General features: G+C 45.5%; 1 protein-coding gene across 1 annotated transcript in view; it reads right to left on the bottom strand.

Moving 5' to 3' along the window:
• Positions 1-3,678: 3,678 nt before the first annotated feature.
• Positions 3,679-12,020, bottom strand: part of FAH (fumarylacetoacetate hydrolase) — a 72,476-nt gene continuing 64,134 nt past the window's right edge. Inside the window, exons 11-14 of the mRNA XM_030189837.1 lie at positions 10,304-10,350; positions 9,353-9,454; positions 8,711-8,828; positions 3,679-3,880 (exon numbers count right to left, since the gene is read on the bottom strand). Coding sequence (XP_030045697.1) covers positions 3,804-3,880; positions 8,711-8,828; positions 9,353-9,454; positions 10,304-10,350 — 344 coding nt within the window. The 3' untranslated portion in view covers positions 3,679-3,803. The remainder of the gene's footprint in view (positions 3,881-8,710; positions 8,829-9,352; positions 9,455-10,303; positions 10,351-12,020) is intronic.

Here is a 12,020-nt window from a genome sequence, read left to right as displayed (position 1 = left end):
TGGTACCGGCTATTTTCATGTGATGTCTGTGCAGACTGAATCTTGTCTTAAGCATCTGGCCTGTTTCTCCAATATAGCATCCTTCGTTACATTTTTTACACTGAATGATATATACCACATTGGAAGATGAGCATGTAAAATAGTCCTTTATGTTGAATATTTTTCCTTTGTGAATGACTGTGGGGTCTTGTGAAATGTTTTGGCATAGTTTGCAGCTGGCTGTGTTACACGGGAACGTGCCCTTTCTTTTTCTGTCTGTGTTGGAAGTTTACTTCTGATCAGCTTGTGTTTTAAATTTGGTGGCTGTCGGAAGGCCAGCACTGGTGGGGATGGGAATATCTCTTTCAGTAATTCATCTTCCTGAAATAGTGGCTGTAGGTCTCTTATGATTTTCCTCAGTTTCTCCAGCTCTGGGTTGTATGTCACTACAAGGGGAATTCTGTCGTTGGCTTTTTTTCTTTGTACTGTAGCAGATTTTCCCTGGGTGTTTTGAGGGAGGAGGCAATATTCTTGGAGATTATTTTGGGGTTGTAGCCTTTCTGTTTGAAGGATGCAGTCAGGGTTTCAAGGTGTGTGTCTCTATCCTCTGGGTCCAAGCAGATGCGGTGGTATCTTGTGGTTTGGCTGTAAATAATGGATCTTTTGTATGTGAAGGGTGGAAGCTGGAGGTTTTAGAAGTGCCCCCTAGGGTGCCCAGTTGGTGTCCTGGCATGTGAGGGGGACCAGTGCACTACAAATTCTGGCCCCTCCCACAACCAAATGCCTTGGATTTGGCCGGGCTTGAGATCGCCTGCCTCTGTTTCTATTATCGCTGAAAACCGCCCATCTCAAACCCGGCCATCTCTGACATTTAGGCGGCCCCAATCGTATTATCGAAACGAAAGATGGCCGGCCATCTTTTTCGAAAATACGGTTGGCTCCGCCCATTTGCGTAGCCGGCCACAGAGATGGTTGGCGCCGTTCGAAAATGCCCCTCTTGATCTCCCAGAGAAAGTTTGTCAAAGGTGGAAAGAGTAAATGAACAATTAGCCAATAAGGATTCAGAGAAAAAGCCACTAGTGTCCCTGAAAGGAACACTAGTGGTGGAGGGGTGGACTGAATTCCTCTGTAAAGCACACGTGAAAGAGATGAGGGAGTGATCTGTCCAGGGAAGGGAAAGAAAAGAAACAGCACTGAGGAAAGGACTAATCCAGCGTGTGACCCCCAGAGTGAGTAGGGCGGTCTACATGCTGTATTAGACTTAAGTCAAAGAGAAGTTTAAAGAAGTCCTGTGAAAAAGGGGAAGCTGGGTCATGTACGTGCACATTAAAATCATAGAGGACAAGCGAGGTATTGTAAGAGGTGTAATAGTCAGTGAGAAATATTTGCAGTAGCTGAAAAGAAGTTGCTGTTAGTGGCGGGGGATGGTAGAGGAGCAGGAAGTGCAAAGGTGGTGTTGAGGGTACGTGAAATTGCATAGTTTTAAGGGGGGACTGGAAGTCAGATGTGAACCCCCAAAGATCAAGTGCAGAGGAATAGGCCTCCTCCATGACGGTTGGGCCTATTGGCTAGGATGCCAGGTGGAGTTGCCTAATGAACCTAGGAAGCATCCGTTTCAGAAACCCAGGTTTCCGTAAGGCAAAGCAGTTCTAATCTATGTAAAAGAATCAGGTCATTGATAAGGAAGTATTTGTTCCTTAGGGAGCGTACATCGAGTAAGCCAATTTAAATCTAGACTGAAAGCCCACCTCTTTAACATTGCTTTTGACTCGTAACCACTCGCCTCCACCTACTCTCCTCTCCTCCTTCCTGTACACATTAATTGATTTGATTTGCTTACTTTATTTTTTGTCTATTAGATTGTAAGCTCTTTGAGCAGGGACGGTCTTTCTTCTATGTTTGTGCAGCGCTGCGTATGCCTTGTAGTGCTATAGAAATGCTAAATACTAGTAGTAGTAGAGGGGTTGGGGGAAGAGACATGTCAGCCAGTAGGAGGGAAGGAACCGGTCAGAGGAATGAGTAAGTAAGGGCCGGGGGAAGGTGGCCTATGACCCCAGTGAACTGGGATTGTTTGTGAATAGCACATGATGAGGCTACAGAGCTCCAACGTCCTCAATCAGAGAGCATCTCAGAGTGCTCTCTCCAAATGACAGCTTTCCAGATCCTCCCTGTTCATTCATTTCACTTTTCATGAAAGCACTACACAGCACTCACTCCACCACTACAGCGGTCCAGATGTACACCACCATACCCTGATCCTTGGGATCTCAATCTTGTTTTGACTTCTGTTATGAGGGGGTCACGAAGCACTGGAGGGTGTGTCTCTCTGAAGCACCTCAGAGATGCTCTTCCTAGTGGCTAGGACCTGTGCTAGAAGGGTGAGTGAAGCCCAGGCATGGACTTTTTTTCAGCATAACTAAGTAGTTTTATGAATTAATGAGATACTAATGCCTTTCCACATCAGTGAAGAAATACTAACTTCCACATTGTATCTTTTAAGAGCCCACATGAACCGTGCACACTCTTAAAACAGGCCTTCACCTACTACCTTAAAAGAACTGACTTAAACGGGAAGTCTATGGAGCTTTAGGTCTCTTTTTACTTCAATAAAACCGGCATACTAGTTGTCAAAAAAACTCTTATCAATTTAACGAGTATCCTGCATCCATTTATGTTATGAATAATTGGGTGCTTCTTTCAACACTAAAGTCTCATCAAATTAAAGCTGCAATAGCTCTCCTATAATCTACCTCAGTGGATACAATCTGAAAAGCAACAACATGGTCCTTCACGTTACAGTACTGCTTGAACCAAGCCAAACTATGAAATACTGCCTTATGCTGGCCATGCTGTCTTTGTAAAGTTCCAACTCTCACATGTCACCCGCTTGTGCGCCTGATTTAATTCCACTTGTTTATGGAAAGAGCGTCATTCCTTACCTGTAACAGATGGTTTTCCATAGACAGCAGGACTGATCAGGTACACAGTCCCTCTCACCTCCTTCCTTAAAGGTTTTGAGGTTTGGAACTAACTGAGGATATGAGGACACAGCTGCCCATGCTCAGAACCTTACACTATAATCTGAGCTCTGGGAGAGCTGCTCCTTCCTGGTGCCATCAGATAACGTCATCCACTTGGGTGCTTGATCAGTCCTTTTGTCTATGGTTCAGGTAAGCAACTCCACTTTCCAACACATGGAAAACAGCTGTTAGAAGATTGAACTGATGAACAAGCAGACAGTAACAGTAATAATTTTTATAATGCTAGCAGAAGTACACAGTGCTGTGGTAATAAGCAGTCCCTGCCTTGAAGTGCTTACAGTCTAAGAGAGTACTTGAGGCATGACCAATCCCTGAGCCTTTCTTGGACATGGACTCAACCTAGGGACCACAGATTGCACCTGGGGAGTCACACCTTCAAAGAAGAAATCCTGCTGTACCAGTCCAATCTGCTTCATCTCCTGGAGCCAGAGAAATGCTGGCAAGTTCCAGGCAGCATCACTCCTTATACTAGTGATGTCATGGAAAAGCTCAGGTCTCTTCCTCCACCTTCTGATAAGGGGCACAACCTGTCAGTCTGAACTGGTCTAGCAGGATGAAAAAGGAAAATATAAAACTAAAGACAGAGGATAACAGGAACTAGATTCCTCTCATTCTTAACCGAAAAGAACCTCTCTCATGGAAGGCATCAGTGAGACCATTTCAGAATTACATTTTTATTAGACTTCTTCCAGACTGTAAACAATTGTATTTATGAAAGAGAACATAATACTGCTAAAAGCACTTCATAATGGCTGCTCACACTGCGGTCCAAGGAGAATCCTGTCATATAGAAATGGCTGGCAGTATCTTCCCGGCACAGCATCCAAATCCTATGCGATAACCAATCCCTTGGCAGAAACCTAGGAAACAAAAAGGCATGATACACTCAAGAAAGAATAAGAGTGTGCAAGAAAACCAACACCACAGACCAAGGTGGGTACACTTACCAACCCTATTCCCCCAGTCTCCAGGAGAGCCCAAAACAAAGCACCTACCAACCCTATCCCCTAGTCTCCAGGAGAGCCCAAAACGAAGCACCTACTAACCATATCCCCTAGTCTCCAGGAGAGCCCAAAACGAAGCACCTAAGAACCCTATCCCCTAGTCTCCAGGAGAGCCCAAAACGAAGCACCAACTAACCCTATCCCCAAGTCTCCAGGAGAGCCCAAAACAAAGCACCTACCAACCCTATCCCCTAGTCTCCAGGAGAGCCCAAAACGAAGCACCTACGAACCCTATCCCCTAGTCTCCAGGAGAGCCCAAAACGAAGCACCTAAGAACCCTATCCCCTAGTCTCCAGGAGAGCCCAAAACGAAGCATCTACTAACCCTATCCCCTAGTCTCCAGGGGAGCCCAAAACGAAGCACCTACCAACCCTATCCCCTAGTCTTCAGGAGAGCCCAAAACGAAGCACCTACTAACCCTATCCCCTAGTCTCCAGGAGAGCCCAAAACGAAGCACCTACGAACCCTATCCCTAGTCTCCAGGAGAGCCCAAAACAAAGCACCTACGAACCATATCCCCTAGTCTCCAGGAGAGCCCAAAACGAAGTACCTAAGAACCCTATCCCCTAGTCTCCAGGAGAGCCCAAAACGAAGCACCAACTAACCCTATCCCCTAGTCTCCAGGAGAGCCCAAAACAAAGCACCTACCAACCCTATCCCCTAGTCTCCAGGAGAGCCCAAAACGAAGCACCTATGAACCCTATCCCCTAGTCTCCAGGAGAGCCCAAAACGAAGCACCTAAGAACCCTATCCCCTAGTCTCCAGGAGAGCCCAAAACGATGCACCTACTAACCCTATCCCCTAGTCTCCAGGGGAGCCCAAAACGAAGCACCTAAGAACCCTATCCCCTAGTCTCCAGGAGAGCCCAAAACGAAGCACCTAAGAACCCTATCCCCTAGTCTCCAGGAGATCCCAAAATGAAGCACCTACTAACCCTATCCCCTAGTCTCCAGGGGGAGCCCAAAATGAAGCACCTATGAACCCTATCCCCTAGTCTCCATGAGAGCCCAAAACGAAGCACCTAAGAACCCTATCCCCTAGTCTCCAGGAGAGCCCAAAACGAAGCACCTACAAACCCTATCCCCTAGTCTCCAGGAGAGCCCAAAACGATGCACCTACAAACCCTATCCCCTAGTCTCCAGGAGAGCCCAAAATGAAGCACCTACTAACCCTATCCCCTAGTCTCCAGGGGAGCCCAAAACGAAGCACCTAAGAACCCTATCCCCTAGTCTCCAGGAGAGCCCAAAACGAAGCACCTAAGAACCCTATCCCCTAGTCTCCAGGAGAGCGCCCAAAATGAAGCACCTACGAACCCTATCCCCTAGTCTCCAGGAGAGCCAAAAACGAAGCACCTACGAACCATATCCCCTAGTCTCCAGGAGAGCCCAAAACGAAGTACCTAAGAACCCTATCCCCTAGTCTCCAGGAGAGCCCAAAACGAAGCACCAACTAACCCTATCCCCTAGTCTCCAGGAGAGCCCAAAACAAAGCACCTACCAACCCTATCCCCTAGTCTCCAGGAGAGCCCAAAACGAAGCACCTATGAACCCTATCCCCTAGTCTCCAGGAGAGCCCAAAACGAAGCACCTAAGAACCCTATCCCCTAGTCTCCAGGAGAGCCCAAAACGATGCACCTACAAACCCTATCCCCCTAGTCTCCAGGAGAGCCCAAAACGAAGCACCTACTAACCCTATCCCCTAGTCTCCAGGGGAGCCCAAAACGAAGCACCTAAGAACCCTATCCCCTAGTCTCCAGGAGAGCCCAAAACGAAGCACCTAAGAACCCTATCCCCTAGTCTCCAGGAGAGCCCAAAATGAAGCACCTACTAACCCTATCCCCTAGTCTCCAGGGGGAGCCCAAAACGAAGCACCTATGAACCCTATCCCCTAGTCTCCATGAGAGCCCAAAACGAAGCACCTAAGAACCCTATCCCCTAGTCTCCAGGAGAGCCCAAAACGAAGCACCTACAAACCCTATCCCCTAGTCTCCAGGAGAGCCCAAAACGATGCACCTACAAACCCTATCCCCTAGTCTCCAGGGGAGCCCAAAACGAAGCACCTACGAACCCTATCCCCTAGTCTCCAGGAGAGCCCAAAACGAAGCACCTACTAACCCTATCCCCTAGTCTCCAGGGGAACCCAAAACGAAGCACCTAAGAACCCTATCCCCTAGTCTCCAGGAGAGCCCAAAACGAAGCACCTACCAACCCTATCCCCTAGTCTTCAGGAGAGCCCAAAACGAAGCACCTAAGAACCCTATCCCCTAGTCTCCAGGAGAGCCCAAAACAAAGCACCTACTAACCCTATCCCCTAGTCTCCAGGGGAGGCCAAAATGATGCACCTACGAACCCTATCCCCTAGTCTCCAGGAGAGCCCAAAACGAAGCACCTACCAACCCTATCCCCTAGTCTCCAGGACAGCCCAAAACGAAGCACCTACTAACCCTATCCCCTAGTCTCCAGGGGAGGCCAAAATGATGCACCTACAAACCCTATCCCCCTAGTCTCCAGGAGAGCCCAAAACGAAGCACCTAAGAACCCTATTCCCTAGTCTCCAGGAGAGCCCAAAACGAAGCACCTACGAACCCTATCCCCTAGTCTCCAGGAGAGCCCAAAACGAAGCACCTACTAACCCTATCCCCTAGTCTCCAGGGGAGCCCAAAACGAAGCACCTAAGAACCCTATCCCCTAGTCTCCAGGAGAGCCCAAAACGAAGCACCTACGAACCCTATCCCCTAGTCTCCAGGAGAGCCCAAAACGAAGCACCTACTAACCCTATCCCCTAGTCTCCAGGGGAGCCCAAAACGAAGCACCTACAAACCCTATCCCCTAGTCTCCAGGAGAGCCCAAAACGAAGCACCTAAGAACCCTATCCCCTAGTCTCCAGGAGAGCGCCCAAAACGAAGCACCTACGAACCCTATCCCCTAGTCTCTAGGAGAGCCCAAAATGATGCACCTACGAACCCTATCCCCTAGTCTCCAGGAGAGCCCAAGATAGGGAAAATCTAACCAAAATCAAAAATTAATACTGTTCAGCAAATTTTGTTCCAAGGTGTCTCACTCATTCAAGTTAAATACTTGATTAACATTACCAACCAAAAAAGTCCTTGGAACATATGTATCACACCCACTTCTTGGTTGCTCAATATACAGTGATACTGTCCAATTATTAATAAAGAAAAAAAAAAACTCTGAGGTTGATATTCAGCTGGTGGTGCCGAGCATTTTGCTGACAGACAAAGAAAGTCAATGCTAGGTCATGTCCAGGCTTTTGTGGAGACAGCTAATGCATAGCTGGTTAAATCTGATATTCAAAAACACAAGGAGAAAACCAAAGACTTCCACAAAGCAATCCAGAAGAAATAGCCACGAGAGTGGAAGAAATGAAGCATCAAGAGACCACAGGTCAGAAAAATTTGTGGCTAGAATCAAAGCAGTATATATATTATATACAGGGAAAGGGAACGGAAAGGGATTTGATACGCTGCCTTTCTGTGGTTTCAATCAAAGTGGAAGGGAAAGGGATGGGATTTGATATAATGAACGTGGTTTACATACTATATACAGGGAAAGGGGCTGAGATTTGATACACTGCCTTTCTGTGTTTACAATCAAAGCAGTTTACATATTATATACAGGGAAAGGGAATATGGATGGGCCATTTGCATGCTCATTGTTTACAGCATGTCACGGTATTTTGTAGTTAGTGATTTCACAGTAGAAGCTGTGCACTGAGCTGTCTCTACCATGAGACTTTCTGTTCTGGTCTCAGGGTGAGCTGGTAATAGCACAGCATGGAGCGTAAAGCTTTTGCCACAGAGTATTATAAATTGAGGGCCATATTTCAGGCTAGTGATTCACTGCAGAGAAACTCTATCAGTAAGGGGAATCTACTGAAGGGCATTAAGCCCCAATGTGCCCTTAAGGGGCAATTCTATGATGGCCCTCAAAACCAGATCAGCAATATGCGCTATTCTAGAAAGGCTGTGGTCGTTAGCACCAGCTCCCACGTTCAATTCTGAGTGCCAGACTTACACCTGCTGAAACCTGGCATAAATCCCGGAGACCCAACTTCTATGCCCTTACCATGGCCACACCCCCTTTGGGGTTGCACCCTATGGGACTTAAGCACCCAGCGTTATAGTATAGCACCAGCCAGATGGACACCCAAATCCTAATTGGTGCTAATATTGACAGTTAACAGCTTGTTAGCCAATGAATTCTGCAGGCATCTCAGAAGTGAGCCATATAAAGAGTCCGGGGGTTAGTGTGCGTAAAATGCTTACAGAAAAGCATGTTAAAAATGTTTCGTGATAAATACAAAATAGTACAACCCACATGCAAACAAATTACTTATTTATGGAGGTGGTGCGACAGGGTGGAGAATGGGCTTCGATGCGCTATCCAGCTAGAGTGTTCCAATTATTGCATCCATATCACAGGAGCTCTAAGCACCTCCTCCCTTGTCAATAAGAGAAATTGTCCATGTCCTGGGCTTAGCGCATGGGAAAATCTCACATTTGCTAGTGCTATTTAGTAGACAATACCCCTACGTCTACAAAGGTTTTAACAGTTTAACTTTCAAATGGGTCCAGCTGTGAAGGAAAGAAGATGGGAGGAGGTCTGAAGAGCCGATACTGCGCTCAGTGGGTGGGAACAACTTGGTCTGTGCTAATTCACCCCTTACCTGTTAAGAAGACCTCATCTCCATCTTGCAGAAATGTACGAACGTGGCCTCCTCCAAGAGAGATGGGCTTTGTCCCTTTCCAGGAGAGTTCCAGCATTGAGCCATAACTTTCTGGTTCCTAAAATTATACCATCAAAAATGCAAATAGAAAATTGTTTGACTTATTTAACCACCCCACTGCTGGCTTTGTGCATGATTCATCCTGTAAGGTAAGTCACATTCACGCTTCCGTACAGTATCCTTATTTATTTCTAGACTGCCTACAACTAGGTGGGTAACAGAATCAGCACACATTCAAAATAAAACCAATACATAGTTAGACAAAGTAAAACAGTATTCCAACTGATCAGCAAATAATATTAATTCCATGCGTGTTCAAATAGGTAAGTCTTCAATAATTTAACAAATTGAACCAGACTACTACACAGTCTCAAGTAACCTGACAATCTATTCCAAATTTGAGGTCCTGCTATTGAAAAAGCTGATTTTCACGCATTGGCATATAGCCAAGAGTGTTCTGTAAGACATGCCAAAAATTTCACATTCTCAGACCACAAAGATCTGGATGGTTGATATTCCTGAATCACATGCTTTAAATAGTGAGGAACACAACTTGAATACATTACAAGTCAAGATACTCACTGGTCCACTGATAGTCCCAGAAGCCAGGAGGTCCCCAGGCCTCACATTGCATCCAGAGATGGTGTGATGTGCAAGCTGTTGCTTCATGGTCCAATACATGTACTATGAAGAGACCAAAAATCATGCATGTGAATGTGAGACAGCAGGAGGCAAGTCGAAAGAAGCAGAAATGAAAGAAAGTAAGAGAAAAAGCATCATGAGTCAGACAGCATGAACTAAATAAGGACATAATCACCACTGAGTCAGATCAAAGGTCTATCAAGCCCTGTATCTTAGTTCCAACAATGGCCAATCCAGGTCAAAAGCACCTGGAAGGATCGCAAAAGGTAGATTTCACGTTCTTTACCCCAGAGATACGTGCTAGATTTTCCCATCCAATTTAATAATGGTGTATGGACTTTTTCTCCAGAACTTACCAAAAGCTTTTCTAAACCCAGCTACGCTCACAGAATGAATTCCGCAGCTTAATTATACATTGCCAATCCTATTAACAATACAATTTAGTCTATTCTTATAAATCAAGACTTTAACAACTATCCATAAATTGTCCTAGGCAGCTATCTCCAAATATTTTGTCTAATTTGATGCAAGGGAAAAAAAAAGCATAAATTGATTTTATGTTTCCACAATTTTTATTGAGCAAATAAAAAAGTGAGAACATACGTACATAAGTATTGCCATACTGGGAAACACCAAAGGTCCATCAAGCCCACAAATACTGTACCTGGCAAGATCCCAAAAAAGTACAAAACATTTTATACTGCTTATCCCAGAAATAGTGGCTTTTCCCCAAGTCTGCACTCAAATATACATTGGAAGAGCAGGTGCCCAGAGAAGGGGTGACCCAGACCATACATGAAATGTTATACTCCTGCCAGGGATGTAACTCCCTCCCCTCAGGGGAAGTGCTCAGGACCTGGTATCACTGGAAAGGACTCCTGCCCTGCCTACCTTAAAGTTGGATTTGCAGATGGTGGCTGCCTCAGTCATTCCTTTTCCTGAGAGAGACAGAGACAGAGGAAGAGAGAGGAAGAAACAAAAAGGAAAAAATAGTCAGATCCCACAACACAGAGCCAGAAGGGCAGGTCTCCATAATAAATACTGAAGCACACTGTTAAAAGACCTCAGCTATTTTTAATTAATAATATTCCCTTTTTTTAGTTTTAATTGTGACGGCATGTTTCCCATTTGTAACATTCCAAAACTCCTTGCCTAAATCTATTCAGCCTCACAGACAGGCAGCTATGGCAGGTATTTTAACACTGTGAGCGATGAGGAGTTAGCAAATACCCATGGATAGGTGATGATAGACAGGGGAGCTACGCAGATTGGCCTCACCAGTCAGCATCTCCTAGGTACCACTTGCGTGTGCAATCTGTCAGTCTGCCTTCATGTAAATGGCCAAGTTTTGGAAGGTATCAAATAAATGCAGAGAAATAGTAATGTCAATCACCAAAAAGTGGCTAAAAGGGCAGGGAAGACAGCAATCAAGTTAAAGTAACTGCAGATAAAAACCAGCATTCCCAACCAGTCTGCTCAGAAAGGCAGCCAGGGCTGTACCTTGACTCCCACTACTCACCATTCTTTATTATGAGCAAATTTTCAGCCACCCTTTGCCACCTATCAGTCAAGAATTTCTGATCCATTTTACCACCTTGGGTCCCGTGATCAAACTGCTCAGTTCATGACCCTCTTGCTGATATCTACATCCAACACATGTCCTTGATCCAGATCTTTTGTCACCCAAAGAAATCAGATTTGTTTGGCACAGATTTGCCTTTGGTAACTCCTTTTGTCTTTTAATAGTTTAAAAAATGTTAATACGGTTTATTAAAAAAAACTTTCTATACTGTCTTTCCAGGAAGGTCAAGGCGATGTATAGGCTAAAAACAAGAAACAGAAATGAACTCCAGTATAAGAAGGACAGTATCAGACAGGACAAAGAGCAAGGCATGCATGCCAAAAACATTTTAAAAGGCTGTTAATTACAAATATCACCACTAACCATTCCAAAGCTAAAGACAAAAAAAAAGGTCCGATAAAAAAAAAAACAGTTTTAAGAGTCATGGAATCGGAGGTAGGGTATTATTATGGATTAAGAACTGGTTGAAAGATAGGAAGCAGAGAGTAGGATTGCGTGGCCAGTATTCTCAGTGGAGGAGGGTAGTTAGTGGGGTCCCGCAGGGGTCTGTGCTGGGTCCGTTGCTTTTTAATGTATTTATAAATGACCTAGAGATGGGAATAACTAGTGAGGTAATTAAATTCGCCGATGACACAAAATTATTCAGGGTCGTCAAGTCCCAGGAGGAATGTGAACGATTACAGGAGGACCTTGCGAGACTGGGAGAATGGGCGTGCAAGTGGCAGATGAAGTTCAATGTTGACAAGTGCAAAGTGATGCATGTGGGTAAGAGGAACCCGAATTATAGCTATGTCCTTGCAAGGTTCCGCGTTAGGAGTTACGGATCAAGAAAGGGATCTGGGTGTCGTCGTCGATGATACGCTGAAACCTTCTGCTCAGTGTGCTGCTGCGGCTAGGAAAGCGAATAGAATGTTGGGTGTTATTAGGAAGGGTATGGAGTCCAGGTGTGCGGATGTTATAATGCCGTTGTATCGCTCCATGGTGCGACCGCACCTGGAGTATTGTGTTCAGTACTGGTCTCCGTAT

This window comes from Microcaecilia unicolor, chromosome 1 (assembly GCF_901765095.1).
Source record: "Microcaecilia unicolor chromosome 1, aMicUni1.1, whole genome shotgun sequence".
Classification (NCBI taxonomy): domain Eukaryota; kingdom Metazoa; phylum Chordata; class Amphibia; order Gymnophiona; family Siphonopidae; genus Microcaecilia; species Microcaecilia unicolor.
This window is presented reverse-complemented; position numbering and strand designations above follow the sequence as displayed.